The sequence below is a fragment of the Silene latifolia genome, chromosome 11 (genome assembly GCF_048544455.1).
Source record: "Silene latifolia isolate original U9 population chromosome 11, ASM4854445v1, whole genome shotgun sequence".
In the NCBI taxonomy this organism is placed as follows: Eukaryota; Viridiplantae; Streptophyta; class Magnoliopsida; order Caryophyllales; family Caryophyllaceae; genus Silene; species Silene latifolia.
In genome coordinates, this window is record NC_133536.1 from 89,919,663 (window position 1) to 89,939,235 (window position 19,573).

The window sequence follows — 19,573 nt, forward strand, 5'->3', positions numbered from 1 at the left end:
GAGAAATGATGATCCAAATTGTTCAACAACATTACTAATATTATTAATGTAATATATGAGTATTAGTAATCAATTTTAAGGTAGACTACTAATTAAATATCTAGCAAATATTATTTAGTAGTGATAAGGGTTAAATCTTGGGTGCAATCAAGAGGAGAATCTCTACATTGGGATTTTGGAGGATCATCCTAATACTCATTATAGCTCAAGAACAAGTGAAGGTAGGAGACCTTACTTGTGCCCATAAATCCGAAAATAATAATGTAAGGGACATTATTTTTCTTATTAATCTCTTATTTTGTTATGCATGCACTAGATCTAAAGAACACAAATTAAAAAGTTAATTAGTTCACTATTAGAAGAGTCTAATAATAGTTATATGAACCTTACAAGTGGTATCAGAGCATAGGATGTTGCATGCATAATCGGTTATTGTTTTTCCGAGTTAAAATGTTAACATATAAAACTAAAAATTTGTCATTTATAAGAGTAAGCCACGAAATAATTATGCATGTTATATATTCTGGTCCTAAAATGTTTTTAGGTCATTTTTATGATTTATGGAAATTTATTTCTCATTTTAATGATTTTTAGTGATTTTATTACATTTTTATGAGTAAAATGAACTTTTATTCACGAAAATAAGTTAACCTTCACTACTGGCCGTGATATTTTAGTATGACCTCATATGAATATTTTATGTATTGCATGTAAAATATCATATTAATGTGATTAATATTTCATGATTTATGAATTTTTAGTGTAAAAATGGCATAAATGGATGTTAAATGACTAAAAATGGTTAAACTTACTCTATGACCTTTAACTTTTTATATGACCTCACATGCATATTTTACAAGTTGTGTGTAAAATATCGTATTAATTTAATTAATATTGCATGATTTATGATTTTAATGAGATAAAAATGGATTAAAAGAGGTAAAATGGTTAAAAATAGTTAAATTTTGAATTAGGCCATAAAACTTTAATATGTTGTCACATGCATGATTTACAGATTGTATGTAAATTTTGAGATGAAATTATCTCATTTAGCATGATTTATGAATTTTTAGAGTAAAAATGGTATAAATAGTGACTATTTTAGCATAAATAGCTAAAACGAATTGAATGGCATGAGAAAATTATTTTAGGTTGAATAAATATCCCACTAATCAGATCTAAGGTTGTAAATCTAATTGGATTGATTGTTTTATACTTTAGATGTTTTATGAGATAAAACCGATAAATTGCAACTATATTTTCTTTAAATTAATTCGAAAATTTTAACCATGATTTTTGACATTATGAGTGTCATGGAAATATTCCAAAATGTTCAAAAATTTAAAATTCAAATTTTGAAATTATTATAATTTAATTTGGATTTATTTCATAAATATTATGATTTTAAGGTCAAAAATGAGCATAAAAATTAAATCAAGTTGAATTATTGTCAAAAATTGAGTGATGACTAATTTTTGAGTCCTAAGAGTGTTAGGATAATTAAATTGAGCTTAAATTTTATTTAAGTGTTAATTTATGATTTTAAGAAGTTATTATCACACATTTCCATAAAACCGGGTTATATATACGATATAAGTTAAATAGGGCGGTTTGGCACATAATTTGGCATGATAGATACATATTATAATGCTGCATATTTCAATTGTTGAATGTCTTTTATTTATATAATTTTGAATTATGTAATTTTATCTTAGTATGGCCTTAGTTTTAATCGATATTACCCGTAATGAAAGGGAATATTGATTCGGTTGTAATTTAATGTGATCTCGTATCACTTTTATTTTTACTAGTTTTTCCATTTTACAAATGTATAATAGGAATAGCTTTGTATTTTTATTATTATTTGTAATTATGGAGTTTCTTCAAAGACGGTGCCATTCGGAAAGGTGTTCCGATGAAGATGGTGTTCTTGGGAGGCGTGCCACTTGAAGATTAAGGGACCAAAGGAGTTGGTTTCCGAATATGTAATAGATTATTTGATTTTCTATTTTTTTTAGGAAGGTCATACTAGGAATTTATTATTATTGCTTTGCATTTCTTTTAATATGTTACATGCATTGCCAAATCGCCATAACAACACATGCATTTCATATCGAGTCATCGACCGTGTCAATTATAATTATCGTAGTTCACCGCTTTAGTTCACCGCTTTAGTTCACTTAAAACGTGATAGATAATAAATTGACAAGACCTCTCACTAATTAATAATTGAGAACTAGCCTTACCAAATAGTAGAAACCATGAATCCCAATTTCATGAGGAAGTAGGCTCGGCTCACCGGGGTACTAAACTTGTTACGTTGGGTAAGTGGGTAGTAAAATGTTATTACATCGAAATTTGGATTGAGCTCAACGGAAGTATTCGTGACCGTAGTCGCATGTGTTCCGGACTAAAGATAAATATTAAAGTAATCTTTATCGACCGAGAGTTCTAGAAGTAGAATCGATTAAGAGGTTAATCCACCGAATTATATTGATAAGGGATGAATCGGCTCACCGTGCCTGAGTTAATATGAATTTGGATCTCGGAATCATTTATAATAGTTGGGTAGAGGTCACTACATAAATGCAATACTTGTTTACAAGTATTATTAAAACGATAGATGTTAATTATTTCCTTCATTTCCATTTTTGTAGTTATTTATTCGCAATGGATTCATCTAATACTCTTACACCAATCACCATTAATTCGTGGTTCCAATCATTCGATGAAAAGCGCTCCGAGTATGACAATGATACGATTAGAGAATTACGTTGTGGCATTGGTCAGGATGGAAATTTTTGCTTCTTTACCACCTCCACACCCCCCACTCCAATATTTATGCCTACCTCTTTGGTAAACCCAAGGCATCCTTGTTTGAAGAAACAAGGAGAAATATTAAATTAAGTGGGAGTTCTAGCAAGAGTGTCCTTGCAACTGAAAGGAGTATTGGTATTATTAAAGGAAAGACAAAGAAGGGTAAGGAACCCAAATCCGATTGTGAATTGGAAGTTGATAGTGAGACTACCACAACCAAGACCAAGAAGGGTGCCCAATCTTATGAAGAATGTCATTATTGTAATGTCATGGACCATTGGAAGCGAAATTGCCCAAAGTATTTGGGAGATATCAAAGTTGGACTTATTACTCCAAGTGGGACTTGGAAATGTGGAAAAGCTAAGCAAGAGTGATATAAATCTCCGACAGGGAAATGGAGCTAGGGTAGCCGCCACTTCGAGAGGAACTTATGTACTGGTTTTAGCTAATAACTTTGAGTTGTAATCTATATAATGGTGATTATGTACCCATTTTATCTAAAACATTATTTCATGTTAGACATGGAAGGATTCATATTTAGCCATCAAAAACAATTGTTGTATTTTGTTTAATATGACATGGCTGGGAGGCAAGTCACTTCTCTATTAATGGTATTCATTTTTTAGACACTTCCAACTCAACTAAAGATATCAATAACATACAATCCAAAAGACTCACAACTAGTAATCCAAATGATTTGTACATTTGGCTTTTTCGATTAGGTCACATAAATGAGAAACGCATTAAAATGCTAGTGTCGACTAGATTTATTGGACCATTTGATTTTCAATCATATGGAATATGTGAATCTTGTCTCCTTTGCAAAATGATTTGTACTTCCTTTAGTGGTAAAGAGACACGAGCAAGTGATTTGTTGGGACTAATACATGCCGATGTATGTGTTCTAATGAGCATCACCGTAAGGAGAATTTATGATTACTTCGTCACTTTTACCGATGATTTAAGTGGACATGGGCATATTTACTTAATCAAATATAAAGTGAAGCATTTGAGAAATTTAAAAGAATTTCTAAATGACGTAGAGAACCAAATGAACAAAGTACTAAAGCATTACGATCCGATCGTAGTGGTAATGAATTTGATTTATTAAATATGGATTATGACCTAGTGTCACTACCCATAAAGATCAAATTAATATGAGTTGGTTTGAGTTATTGAACTCAATTTTGGGAATTTGCAATCCAAAATGGACACGTAATTCTAAGCGGATGGTCAACCAGGAAATACCTGAAATAGAGAGTCAATTTAACAAATTACATGGATCAGATTCGCATATAACATGAATCAAGTTGCCATGATAGAGCTGGTCTTTTATGAGCTAATGCGTTAGTCTTGAGAAACTCCAAATACTCCACCATATATATGTTTGTAACTCACAAAGCTATTTCTCAAGAAGATAGATGTATTTCTGAGAGATAGAGTGGGAGTAGATTGGATCGTTAGAAATATGTTTTATAGTTAAAGTGTTACTTTGTGAAAGTAATGGAACTATAATCTATAAAGATAGAATGGGAGTATAGCTCAGTGAGAGTTTAGCACACATGTCTTGTTGTTAAAATGTTGCTTTGCGAAAGCAATGGTATTATGACCTTGTCCCAAATCGACCTTATTGCATACGAGCCATAGCATTACAATCCGAAAATTATTACTCAAGAGTAGATTTACTTTAAGGCGAGGGCCTCTTTAAAGTAAATAGAGCTTTAGAGTACTTAAATGCATAGATTAACATGAAGATGTTGATCAAGATAAATTATGTTAGGAATTGCCACATTTCATTTTAATGAAGAAGGCAAATGATGATTCGCTTTTCTAAAATGGGAATTTAGAGAAGGATGTGTATGGAACACAAAACCTTAGATAAAGATCTAAGAGTCCTAACATATTATGCGTAGCTTTCTTAAGTGATCCTAGAATGGTCTTAAGCAAGCATAAAAGGATTATACTTTTCGTTCAAGTGATAATTGAGAATGTTTCATTCACATGATTGAAGAATCATGATTATACATGAAGTTAAGTGGGAGCCAGAATTATTTTTCTATGTCTTATATGTTAATAACATATTACTTATTGAGAATAATGTACCAATGCTCTCTTCTGTGAAAGAGTGATTGGGAGACTAGGAAAAGGTGCAATGTATTCTAGATTTTTGAATCTATGTGAGAGAATATTGGCATAGATTTGAGAGTCTTATGATGATAAGATTAAACATTGACAAGGTTGGATAGGTTATTCATGTTGATGAAAGTGGAATTACTATGATGGAGTCATAGTCGTTCACTGAACCTATTAAGTTGTTGATACATGAAATCGATTGCTAATGGTTCCGCCATTAGAACGATCATGTATGCCATTAAATGCACGCTGTGATGAATCATATGCTTGGAGCATAATAAGTCAATAACAAGTCAATTCATAAGATGGTCTTGTGAAAGCCTTAAAGAACATCCTTTGAGATTCTTGAGAAGAATTAAGGATTCGTTCATAAGTTTGGATGATAAACTAAGTTATGTGTTGAAGGGTTGCACAAACTTTAGTTTCCAAACCGAAAAGGATTTGTTGAAATCCTAGGATGCCTTATTGACTTAGGAGTAAGAGACTAGAAAAGTGTTTTAGTTTTGCGCATTGCAAATTCTACAAAAGGAATCTAAGTAAATTGTGATAAAATGGTCAACGTAGGGATTAAGGGTGAATCCCTTAACAAATGACTTTATCACACGTTATGCGATAACAGTAAGAGCATCTTTCAAGTTAAAGAGCCCAAGTCTAGTAAGAAGACTAGACAAATACTTAGATAAATTCAAGTTATTAGAAATAACATTGAATAGAAGGAAATAGCAATTGATAAAGTTGGAATATATGGATATAGGGTATATCCACTTGCCAAGCTTTTATTGCATTTTAACTAGTGTTAAAGAAACACTATAGATTATGAGATATGAAGTAGTAATAGTGTATTGACTATTCATATATGATAATCGCATTTATAGTTTGAGTTTTATTAAACTCACCCATTACTTTGTTAAATCCAAATGAGTTTTAGAGACAAAATGAACACCATTAAAGTAAACTGGATTGACATTGTATTCGCCCCTAGTTACTTATATGAGGTGAAGTCTCGAAGTGACTAGAGTGTGATGCGATTGATGGCAAGTTCAAGTGCCATAGAGTCATATGGGATGACTAGTTGATCACATAGGCAGACTGTATGGGACACCCTGTCGGGGAGTTACCACTTATAGAGTTCTGGTAATTCATAAAGCCTGGTCGTGGCAAGAGCTGCTATAGTATTCTTATGAGTCAATTCTTATGACTAGAGACTACTCGCCCAAGTTGGCACAATTTCTGATTGGCTTTGATTTATGCTCTACGACTGCCTTAAATGAGGTCAAATGAGTATATTTTGTGTTATGATGAACTGTGGCTAAACGAAGGGAATGGTGTGATAGGAATTGTCCACCCCCTTGTCAGGGTTGTTTAAAATCTCAAGGCCACTCGAGGAGTAGTGAACTGGAAATGCGTGGCCACGCTCGGAAGGTATCTATGGTAGATAATTTCGGTCAGACAGTTACTCTCCAGATCGAGGAAACCACTGAAGATATGATCAAATGCAAGTACGACCTGCGAGACACCTTGCATTGAGTGGGAGATTGTAATAGGAAAAGAGAATTGGTGACGTACACTTGTCTCGGACAAGTGGGAGATTGTTGGAGTATGTGTCCTCAACAATAGTGCGATCACATGATTTAATATTATAATTAAATCTCATAATAAGAATACGAAAGGGATGATAAATTATATAGTCAACTGATCAACATTAATCGGTAATGATTGGCTTGCTAGAGTTTGACATTACTGTCGTAGGACGGTGGTGGTCAGTTGATCCTTTAAGGTCACACCTAAAGGATGATGCCCTTATCAGTAAAGTTGATTAGTTGTATGAAGATACAAGTTAATCAATTCCTTAAAATTAAACAATTCAATTGTGAGAGAGAATATTTATATCTTATTGTAATGTGATTAAATAAGATTTATTTTAGTAATTAAAGACTTTATTACTAAAATTGATTATTGTTTGTGAAACAATTGAGATAAGAATGAATGATTATTTATAATTACAAGATGTTGTGAATTATAATTATATGACACATTTTATTTATGTGATCAAGAATCACTAGTCAATTTGTTGTATATAATTTAATTAATTTATAAAATGATATTTATTTGATAAATATGCATTAAATTAATTAATAACATGTAACATACTACATGTGACATATTGTGTGACAAATGACAAATTGACAAAACTAAAATGGTAGTCCATTTTATACATATGGACCGAAATATTGTAGGTTGTAGAGGATAATGGGTGATTTATTTTAATGGTTAAAATTATAATAATCATACCTATTGAAACATAGCCTTACACCTACAATTTTGAGAAGGCAAAAAGCAAAAACCAAGATGCCAATTTTTGGCCTATTTGCCAATGCTCCCACCGGTTGCCTCTTCTTATGATAAGAGAATTGTTCTCTTATTTTGATTTTACACATTCATTCATATACACATCGCATGCATTTTTCTCTCTACTCTTTCATCTTTCTCTAAAAACTTGAGAAATGATGATCCAAATTGTTCAACAACATTACTAATATTATTAATGTAATATATGAGTATTAGTAATCAATTTTAAGGTAGACTACTAATTAAATATCTAGCAAATATTATTTAGTAGTGATAAGGGTTAAATCTTAGGTGCAATCAAGAGGAGAATCTCTACATTGGGATTTTGGAGGATCATCCTAATACTCATTATAGCTCAAGAACAAGTGAAGGTAGGAGACCTTACTTGTGCCCATAAATCCGAAAATAATAATGTAAGGGACATTATTTTTCTTATTAATCTCTTATTTTGTTATGCATGCACTAGATCTAAGGAACACAAATTAAGAACTTAATTAGTTCACTATTAGAAGAGTATAATAATAGGTATATGAACCTTACAGGTGCAACCTGTTGGAAAGAAGAAATGGCTTCATAAGCAGCAGATTAACAAATCAGCATCTCCTGTTATTCCTGTCACCCCTCCAACACCTGACGTGAAAGTAGCTGCTACTCCTGTTCTAACCGAATTACCCAACAAATGCCAAGTATCCCGGAGTAGAAATGGGAAGTATCAAATGGTCAATACTCCTGCTAGAAACATCATCAGACTCAGTAGGCAAGAGATCATTGATTCAGGTTTGATTGCTGTCAAATTTGGTGACTCCTAAAGTCGGCGATGGCACGAGTGGTAGTGCATTACCTCCGTTTGGGGGTAATGTATAATTGGGGATTTTGGAACATTAGGGGGTTGAATAGCCTATGTAAGCAAAATAACATCAAATGTTTCCTTCATCTTCACCAGATAAGGCTATCTAGCCTCCTTGAGACGAAGGTAAAACCCCAGTCTGTAAATGGAGTAAGAAATAATCTGTGTAGTAATTGGTGCTTAACCACTAATACACAATACCATAAAGGAGGTAGGATTTGAGTGTTGTGGAATCCTACCATGTTTAGAGTCAATATTATTGAATACAATGCTCAGTTCATTCACTTGGAGGTTCTGGGTATGGACTATCAGTTCTCGATTACTATGATTTACGCCTTTAATGGAGTTTAGGAGAGAAACCCTTTATGGGATAAAATATGTGGTTTTAAGAACATAATAAGTGGACCTTGGGTCACCTGTGGGGACTTTAACACAGTGTTGGTGCTTGCTGCGAGATTGGGTTGTATCAGTATTATTGAGGAAATGGATGACTTCAAAAGTTATGTAGATGAGTGTGAGGTGAGTGACTTTCCTGCTAATGGGTCATTATATACTTGGTGCAATAAACATGAAGCATCAACTAGAGTTTATAGGAGGCTAGATAGGGTTTTGGTAAATCAAGAGTGGTTAAATGAGAATTGGAATATCTATGCTCACTTTTATTGTGAGGGAGTCTTTGACCATACCTCTTGTGGTGTTTAGGAGAAGCAAGATGCTGCTAAGAAAAGAAGGAGCTTCAAATATTATAATATGTGTAGTGCAACACCTGATTTCAAGTAGTGTGTGCAGGAGTGTTGGAACACTTATTTGCATGGTACTAAGATGTTTGTGCTGGTTAAAAAAACTTAAGAGTTTGAAGTGGGCTCTAAAAGAGCTAAATAAAGAGGAATTTAATGATGTTGAAAATAACACTGCTAGAGCAAGAATGATGATGGAGTTTGTCCAGGATAAGCTTAGGGGAGATCCTTAGAATCCTGAGCTTATTTAACAAGAAATTGAAGCTGCTAGTTGTGTTAGATACATGGAGAATGCATGCTATAAGGTCCTAGTTCAGAAATTAAAAGCTACCTGGATTGAGAAAGGAGATAGCAACACAAAGTATTTTCATAGCATTATTAAAAGCAGGCAAGTAAAGAATAAAGTCATTAAAATTTCTGATGCTGATGGTATCTTATTTGAAGAGACTGCTGACATCCAAGGGGCTTTCTTATCTTTTCATCATAACCTTATGGGTTCTTTTGTTTCCACTATCCCAGCCTCATCAAATGTGATCCAAATGGGGAAATTTTTCTCTCTTGATCATCATAATATGCTCCTGACTCCTATTACAGAAGAAGAGGCCATGAAGGTTATGTTTTCTATCCCAAATCATAAACCAGCAAGACCTGATGTATTTACTAGTGCCTTATTCAAAGATGTTTGGGATATTGTAGGAGGTCCTGTCATTGATGTCATTACAGATTTCTTCTATAGTGGTAAGATTCTTAAACATATTTTTTTTTTGGGAAAGGTTAAGTATATTAATCATCAAAGGGGGGCAAACAATAATGCAGTTTTTACAAGTTTACTTATAAAGATGTATAAAAGAATAAGCACAAAAATATTGAGATTAAGCATAACACTCTATAGCTTTTGAAACCAACCTCTATCCCTAGTCAGTAGAGTACTTCTATTCTGCTTCAGGAAGCGAGCTTTCACTTCAGTAAGTATTTGCTTAATGATCATCTTTGGACTTCTCACAAACTGTTCCATCCAAGCCTCATTTCGAACTCTCCATAGCCAATAGATTAATGCAACATGACATGCTCTTGTCTACTTCCTTTGCAGTTTTGTAACTCTTCCAGCTGAATACAAGGCCACCAAATCAGGAAACTTGAATGTAATCTGAAGCTGCTGCTGCAACAGACTCAGGCAGGCTTTAGCATAATAACACTCACACATCAGATGAGAGTGGCTTTTATTATGAAGCTGACAAATGGGGCAAGTCACATCAGTCAGCATGTGCAATCTAAACAGCCTATCTCTAGTAGGCAATCTTTGATGCATAAATTCCCAACAGATCAAAGAACATTTTGGAATATTAAGAGAATTCCATCATAGAAATCTCCAGTCCACCTTAGGATGTGCATCTCTCAACCAATCATACCCAGCTGCTACTGAATATTCAACGTCTTTGTTCAACCATTTATGGCCAGTATAGGCTTGCTTAAAAGTTTTCATAGTATGGGAAATTTTTTTCCATGACCAACTGCAGTCTGCAGGGGCCATGTAATCAGTCCAAGAAACATTCTTCATATAGACATGATTAACCCATCTTACCCATAAGTGATCTTTTTTATTAGCAAGTCACCACACATATTTCCCTAAGAGAGCCTTATTCCAAGTTTTAATATCCTGAATGTCAAGCCCTCCTTTTCTTAAACATATTAATCACACTCTAATTAGTCTGATTCCAAAATGTGACTTACGTCAAAATGTTACACAATTCAGACCCATTTCCTTCTGTAAAGTGTACTATAAATGCATTTCAAAGATTTTATGTTATAAACTTTCCTCTGTTTTGCCAATTATCATAAGTGACAATCAAGGCGAGGTTATTCAGAGGAGAAGTATAGTAAAAAATATCATTATATGTCAAGATGTGGTTAAATGTTATAATAGGAAGTCTGTGCCTCCTAGATTTATACTAAAAGTGAACCTGAAAAAAGCATATGATTCAGTAAGTTGGGATTTCCTAGAGCAGATGATATCTGCCTTAAATTTTCCACTTCACTTAATTATGGAATGTGTGAAAACTGCATCCTATTCTTCGGTCTTGAATGGTGAGATGTTTGGGCATTTTAAGGGGGCCAAATGATTGAGGCAGGGGGATCCATTATCTCCTCTTCTCTTCACCATTGCAATGGAATATCTGAGTAGAATTTTGACCTTTACTACTGCTACAATGCCATTTAAATTTCATCCTATGTGTAGTCAGGTTAAACTTTCAAATCTTATATTTGCTGATGATGTTCTATTATTCTGTAAGAGTGACATAAGTTCTATTATGGTCATGTTTAGGTCTTTCTCTACTTGTTTCCATACTTCTGGCCTCCAAATGAATTCCACAAAAACTAGTGCTTATTTCAAAGGGGTTCAATCTTGGCTGAAAAGAGACATTTTGTCGGTGTCTGGCTTTAGTGAACGACAATTGTCTTTTAAATATCTGGGAATTCCCATCACATGTGGAAAACTATCTAAGGCAGACTGTACTGTACTGGTTCAAAAACTGGTTGAAAGGATTAGGCGTTTTGTCACAAAGAAACTCTCCTATGCTGGTAGATTGGTGTTAGTTAACTCAGTCCTAACTGCCATCTAAAGCTATTGGGTCAACATCTTCATTATTCCAAACGGGGTCCTAAATTAGATTAATTTCTCTGTAGAAATTATTCGTGGGATGGCAAGGCTGACTTTCTCAGGGTGTCTTTGGTGAGTTGGGAGAAAATTTGTGCTCCAAAAACTAAAGGTGGGCTTGGAATCAAGGATAGCTTCAGCTGGAATGTGGCAGCAATAGGGAAGTTGGTATGATGGGTGTATTATTGTCTTGATAGACTTTGGGTTAAATGGAGTAACCAAGTGTACTTAAAATGGAAGGCGCGGATAGATTACAACCCTAATGGTGATATTATCTGGGGTTGGAAGAGTATATGCAGAGTTAGGGATAAACTTGCTCCTGGTTACTTGAATCGGCAGTGGTTGCTGGATACTAAAGGTTACACTTTTAGTAGTAGGTATGAGTTATTGAGGCAGAAGTTTCAACGTGTGACTTGGGAAAAAATCATCTGGCATAATTTGTGTATTCCTAAGCACCAGTTTTTAGGATGGTTGATTGCTAGACATGCCTTACAACTGAAAGATAAATTATATTCCTTGGGTATTGCATTAGATTATATGTATTTGCTATGTGGTAGGGAGTCTGAGAATTATGCTCATATTTTTTCATCTTGTGAGTACAACAGGAAGATAATCAATGAGGATGCCAAATTGTGCCATGTGGTGTTTCCCAACTTGGACTTAATTTAATGGGTTGGAAATCATAAGTGTTCGCAACTGAAGAAAGGGGTGCTGGTGTGTGTTGTCTTGGCAGTACACTACCACCTGTGGATGTAGAGGAATACGGCTAGGGTTGAAGGTCATTTATTGAGGCCTGAGATTATCCTAGCTCATATTAGGAGTGAGATAAAGGTCAGTTTATCTAGTGGGTTTAGCCTTAATAGCAATGATGTATGGTTAAACAGATTTAGAATAGAGTTGTAACCCTTATGTTATAAAAAGGTGTTTAAAATGGCGATGTACTTGAAATTGTATTAGGTTGTAATAGTTTTTTGTTCTTAATGGAATCTTACATTTCATAAAAAAGAGAAGAGCTTTAGGGACCCTGAACCTAGGGAAAATAGTCTTTTGTAACAGTTTTATAATTGCTTTAACATCATCCGTAGGACAAGCTACAACCTCTACCCATTTGGAAACATAATCAACGACGACATGTAACGCATTCCGACGAGAAGAGGGAAACGGTCTCTGATAGTCTGTACCCAAACATCATATATATCCACTTTCAGAATTCCCGTATGAGACATCTCATGTTGTCGAGAGATGCTACCTTTGCACTGACAAACATCGCAAGTTTGGACGGAAACATTAACATCTTTGAGAATGGCCGGCCAATAGAAACCGAGCTGAAAGACCTTCGCAAATGTTTTGGAAGGGGCCATGGTATACTCCATAAGGCGGCTTGTGATAATAAGTGAGAATAGACTGTACCTCACTTTTTGTAACACAACGTCAGTAAATACCGTCAGCACATTCACGAAATAAGCATGGATCATCTCAGAAGTAGCGCTTCACATCATTTAGAAATTAATCGCTTTCTTTGCTAACACTTAAGATTGAGAGGTAGGATACCTCCTACTAGAAAATTGGTATAATCAGCAAACCAAGGTGTATCAGAGGTAAAAGCAAGTAAATGGTCATCACGAAAGGAGAGATCATGAGGGAAATCATTTCCTTATTTATATCTCAATCGAGATAAATGCTCAGCCACAACATTTTCAGCTCTAGACTTATCACGCATTTCTAAGCCAAATCCATGTAAAAATAGGATCCATATGATAAGCCTTGATTTCGCTTCTTTCTTTGCCAATAGATACGTCAATGTGGCATGGTCCAAATACACTATAACCTTTCTTCCTTCATTTCACTTGCTTTCATACTTTAATTTTCATATACAATTAAGTCATAATTTTGGTAAAACATTTGATTTTATTCTTATTTAATGCCAAACTCTCAATATATAGTTCACTGTTCATCACAAGTAAATGACTCATAAGCCTCGCTACTAGAAAACGAGTATATTCTGAGTTCCGACCGCATGGAATGTGGTTGAAAATATAATTTTCCAATCGCTTGTTTCAACTTCCAACTGCTTCAGTTGCTATAAGTGTGAGACTGAAAATTTTACTTTTGGGTTTTAATTTCGACTAATTTCCGTCGGAAAATTGTTCAATGCACTTTAACCTTTTCGACCAGTATTCTACCTAATATGCACAAATTCTCATTATAGACGGACACTATCCGTCTATACGTATAGACGGATACCACTTTTCCTCACAAAATACCCGTTTGCCATAAAGTGGGAAGCACATGGGGGTTGCCCCACCTTGTCCCCCCTACCCATTTTATTAGAGGTCTTTACCCGTCTGTTCGCCCCACCCGTCTATACCAAGAGTCCAAGACCTATTGCCTAATATGATATTGTCGTAATAATTTCAGATATTATATCGAACCACCTATTATTAAGGTTATTATCTAGCACTAGTAAAGAAAATTTAATCCACCAAAATAATTTTACCGAATAAATTTCTCACTAAAAGTCCATAAAGAACAAAATAATAGGGAATGATTCATGAATATGTTCTACCTTTTGAGAAATATTAGGTAACTTGTGGGTTTGATATGAATGAATGATATTGTACTAAATGTGCACTTTACACGAAGGGCAATATTCATATGACCAAGATAATTTATCCGTTTATTGTTTTACAATGATATTGTCTTGTGAAAAAAGTTCATTGAAGAAATTTCATCACAAATAATATAAAGAGTTTATTGAAGCAGTTTGTTATTTATGTAGGCTTTGTGACAAAGGTGAAGAGATTCAATGCGTTGATTGTTTAATAATAAAATAAAATAATACTGTACGGTATAAGAAAAGAAAGTACTGTATTTGATTTCTAAAGTATTTTATCGGCAGATTATCCAAAGTTAATGACAAGATGGGTGGCTCTTGCCTCTTGGTAGTGAAGTTCTTAACTGTATACTTTGAAAATTCAAGTCCTTAACTATAAAAAAAAAAAATTGAGGTCATTCATTTGGTGTTGCTCATTAAAAAAAGATAATTAATAAATTATCGAGTTCTTAAACTAGTATGTCCATTTCATACAAATCCATACGAATTTATTTAAAATATGCACCTTGATCTATGATGTAAGTTACCGTGTGAATATGAAACAAGTAAAGTTAATATATCACTTTATATTAGCGTAGCGTTGAGTTGAGACCACATGTCCTATATTTATGTCCCATTTTATATCCTATTGTTTTTATCTTTCGACACATCATTATTCACATAATAAAATTAATAGCAACTTCTCTTAAATTAATGATGTGTCACAAGAAAAGTATAGTGGGACACGAGATGAGACACAAAATGGACAGAGAATCTGCTCTCCGTAGCTTTAAGCTCAACTATCTTTTTGAATATAAATACTGATACAATCATGTATTTATTACTTCAAATGTTTATTATATTCTAAAACAATCAACGCGCCTACAACAATAACAATCCATACTAAGATGTCGAAATTTGTAAACTAGAAGAACAAAACTCAAAATACAACCAATTACAAAATTAAAATATGTATTGTAATGACGATCCTCAACAAATCTTATTAATTCTGACAAACAAAATTGTAATGCTCTATTTAAAAGACAGAGGAATCAAGAAGGTATTGTACATAGGCGTTTATGTTGAGTAGTTAATACCTCAACCAACGTTGGCAAATTAGAAAAAGATGGTACATGAGATTCATAATCACATGAGTATGGATCGTGTGATGAAAATGAGTGATCTTAAAATATATAGTATAATTTAATAACTTAAACCATCATACATACATTAAACTCAATTTCATTAATTGATGCCAACATAAAGAACAATGTAGTAATCTAGAAAAATATGAATACATATATTTCACTCTCTCATGAAATCTTTGTATTATATTTCACTCTCTCATGAAATCTTTGTTTAATAATACATGTAACCATAGAAATGTAACCCTAAAAGTTCCATGATCCAAGATTCGAACCATAGTTGTTTATTTATCAGCAAACTTAACTTTAGTTGGCCTCAAGCGAGTTATGACTCAAATTATTGGAGTGTTCACCTGAAACTCTCTGGAGAATAGCAGAAGAAAGTTTTACTTGAAAATCCTTAACCTTGTCACGTAGCCGCATCAATTGTGGTTTTGTTAATTTCTCCCTAGGCATCATGGCAATAATATTATCTTGTACGGCGCGCTCTTTATACTCTTTAGCAGTCTTTTTCTCAACCTCGACTAGTCTCTCCATCTCTTTAAGTTGTTCATTAAATGCATCAATCTTAGCCTTGTGAAAGCCATCACTTGACTGGTTATCCGCAATGACATCGATACCTCGTGGCTTTACGTCATAACCAAGAAGTCGATCAAGTACAGCATAAACATTAGGGTGACCGAAAGAATAAGGTTTTTTACCTGGGGAGAACATAAGGATTGAAATATGAGCGCCGCAAAAAGAGACTAATTCATTAGCCTTCTTAAAGATACCACTCCGACGCTTTGTGAATGTCACACCTAAGTGGGTTTTGTTCTTAATTTTCTTCATGGCAATTTTTTTCCTTCCCCAACTTGTTGGCTTCACCATGACTGAGAAGACTAGAAATAAACAAAGAGAATTTTAGGTTTAGATGTATATGAGAAAAGTATATGTTACATTGTGCTATTTATATAGAAAAAGTTATAGGCAAACATGGTACTCCATCCATCCCATTTTTATTGTCCCCTTACCTTCAAATATTTATCCCTTAATTATTCTCCCATTTATAGACTTAGTAAGGAAAAGTTTTAACCCCAATATTGCCCCTAGATAATTAAGCTACCACCCTCTTCATCCAATGATATGTCCCCATTCCCTTTAATTTCAAGGGTAGGATTGGTATTTCATCATCATTCCTTAAATCATCATATAATGAAAAAGGGGATAATAAAAATGGAATGAAGGGAGTATTTTATTTTGAAACTATGGATCTCACCAGAGGCGTATTAACAAAAGTTGCGGGCTTATCTCGACATTTCAAATAATGAGCCCCTGTAATAACAATATGGAGTACATTTTTTTCAAAAAAATAAATATCGGTTGTTATTGATCAACTATTGAATCTTATTATTTTTGCTCATCTATAAATATTATTAAAAGGGTAAACCTTAAAAGCCATGTAGACAATGCCACCTCGTATTACTAAATGCCACCTTGCATTACCAAAATTCCATGTCACCAATCCTCCATGTAGTATGACGTGTTTAATTAAGAGGGTAATTCATGTTCGTATAATGATCCATTTAAAACGATACACAAATTAAAAAATATTTACATAAAAAATAAATTAGCATAAAAAACATTAAAGTTTGGCCTTTTTAACTTCTAGATAAATTTAAAAACAATTAAAAATCAAAATTCATACTAAATTTTAAATTTCTACGTTTATTCTTAGAATATTTTAATTAACAAATATATATCACATAATTCTAATTTTACGCCGTTTATAAAATAATAAAGAATTTGTAAATATTAAGGGCAAGTAATAACATACTTAACATTAAGCATTGACATTTTATTTTTAAAAGTACAATTGGTTAAACGAAAAATAAAAATTTACATCACTCTAATTTTAAATTATTTATATGCGCAACTCTTTAAATATCATTGCAATAAACCTGCTCAATTTCATTAAATTGAATACATATGTAAATCTATAAATATGATTTATAAATAAAAGGGAAGACAAAATATCTACCATTTTTTAGTTCGTAAGATAACTCCCTAAACAATTCTCATGCAATGTGGATTTTGTAAAAAAAAAAAAAAAAAAAAGTAAACCTTTTATATTTCAATTCTCACTACTCTATATTTATGTCTATATTAAATTTGCTAATAATGAACATGAATGGTCAAAAGTCATAAAACATTTATACATATTTATGTATATATTAAATTTGGTAATAATAAAAAATAAACAAAAGCCATAAAACACATCCTCATTTGGCTATAAATGTTTGATGGAAGGCAACATTTGTGAGCCGAAATTCAAGCGAATATTTTTTTACCCCCATCGCCAAAAGAATTATATATATATATATATATATATATATATATGTGTGTGTGTGTGTGTGTGTGTGTGTGTGTGTGTGTGTGTGTCAATAATCTTTCTTATCATTGTATCAACATCAAGGTAAATGTACTAAGGTTTTAAATTAATAATTTATTTATTTATTTTTAAGTTTCATTAGTTATGAAGTAATCTTCACATTTTTAACCTTCACATGTGACACCCTCATTTATTGCGGAAAATTAAACACATAATTCTAGATAAAAACTGCATGGATATGTTTGTAATAGGTTCATTTGGGTAAAAACCTGTAATTTTAAAAACCTGAACCTGTTGTAAAAATATCCAAATGGGAAGGTGTCAAACATGCAAGGTCCAAAATAAATCTCATAAATAAAACATCGCTAAAGTCGCGAAACAAAGTTATACAACCCAAATATGAAAAAGGGATACATATGTCCCTAAAAAGTATATGACATAAAAAGTGTTTAAGGGTCACAATAAAATAAAGCCAATCTAGGTCCCAAGGTTACTTTGCTCGCTAGCTCGTCCATGTACCCCATATATGCATCACCTACCTGTCAATCGCATTTTATACAAATACGAAAGCCACAGTCAGTGGGGAGTAACTCCGAGTTCTCCCAGCCACGAAATGTCATAATTAATATAACATGTAAACATAAGAATATGAATATGAATAACACATAGCCTTTGTAACACTCCCTCATACCAAGGTGCCTTACCAGGACCACCTTACCATGAAAGTGTGTTACCATCTCGGTTGCCCGAGGTTAGTACATATCAAAAGCGTCTGAACTGAGCACATTTATTAAAGTATTGTAAAGCATAAAGTTTACAACATCCCAAATCCAAATACTGGTTTAACAAAATACAATCTCCAAAGTTTAACAATAAAAGAAATCCAATCTAAGACTCAGACGGTGATGCTATGACTGGTGATGGCGATACTCCCAAGACAGTTCCCAAGCTTACACTAACAATACCTGTCAAGCCTGCTCACCATCCCCGAATGGATCACCGCAGATTCCACAAACAACACGGGGTCAGTATTACTCAAACATTAAGACAAACAAAGGGAGAAATCCACTGATCATCGCCAATTCCCAATACTCCATTCTCACACAGTAACCGACTACACACTGAAGTGTGTAGCCCTGCCAGATTATCCATCGCAACAGGTAATCCTCGCCGCCAGTGGGTGACCGCAGCCGATCCCACCTAGTCCAGCTCCTCAATGAGCGACAACAATCCCTGTCCCTTAATGTGCACATCCCCTTCCGTGGCGGGTTCCACGGAGGGCGAACTAGGGTGTGAAGCCACTCCCGCAAGTGACTCCACCACAATCATTAACACAAGATATCACAGCCATCTCAACACCCTTACACCAACATCGTCACAACAATCTCCATACTCCGATGATCAACAGATAACAATAATCACAACAACATGTCTTACAATAACAGTAAACTGAGTAGGAAACCCTACCTTAGAAATCAACAAAGTGGGAATGAACTTGCACACTCGTAAAGGCTCCTCTACGAAGTCTTCTCCTATACCATAATCATATCACACAATTACACATTGCACAACCCCCATATTCCCAATTCCGTAATTATACAAAGAACCCCAACGAATACAAACAACATAGAATAAAACTTACCAAAAAGAGGGATGAGGAATTGTACGTAAGGACTCGAAGGTTTCGCAAACAACAAAGCAATGGGATGATTAGGGAGTGATTAGGGAGAGATTAGGGTTAACGTAAAATGATGAAGTAGAAATGATGTTTTGAAAACTGACGCGGGATATAAAATAAATCTTAAACGCTCCCTAATCAAACCGTCAAAATAATACTCGCCAGACCGAATACTCGGTCGAGTAAAGTTATACTCGGCCGAGTATCCTCTACTCGGTCGAGTATTCACTATACTCGGCCGAGTATT

The 19,573-nt window shown here is 33.8% G+C and overlaps 3 protein-coding genes across 3 annotated transcripts; 2 read left to right on the top strand and 1 right to left on the bottom strand.

Moving 5' to 3' along the window:
* The first annotated feature begins 9,167 nt into the window (after nucleotides 1-9,167).
* On the top strand, nucleotides 9,168-9,852 carry LOC141613658 (uncharacterized). The gene is made up of 2 exons (XM_074432402.1): nucleotides 9,168-9,621; nucleotides 9,830-9,852. The coding sequence occupies exons 1-2, from the start codon at nucleotides 9,168-9,170 to the stop codon at nucleotides 9,850-9,852; spliced, it is 477 nt and encodes a 158-aa protein (XP_074288503.1).
* A 1,196-nt stretch (nucleotides 9,853-11,048) lies between these two features.
* Nucleotides 11,049-12,208, top strand: LOC141613660 (uncharacterized). The gene is made up of 3 exons (XM_074432404.1): nucleotides 11,049-11,473; nucleotides 11,569-11,707; nucleotides 11,879-12,208. Exons 1-3 carry the CDS (start codon nucleotides 11,049-11,051, stop codon nucleotides 12,206-12,208), a joined length of 894 nt encoding a protein of 297 aa, XP_074288505.1.
* Nucleotides 12,209-15,583: 3,375 nt separating this feature from the next.
* Nucleotides 15,584-16,147, bottom strand: LOC141613661 (agamous-like MADS-box protein AGL61). Its single transcript, XM_074432405.1, has one exon. The coding sequence runs from the start codon at nucleotides 16,145-16,147 to the stop codon at nucleotides 15,584-15,586; it is 564 nt and encodes a 187-aa protein (XP_074288506.1).
* Nucleotides 16,148-19,573: the final 3,426 nt, after the last annotated feature.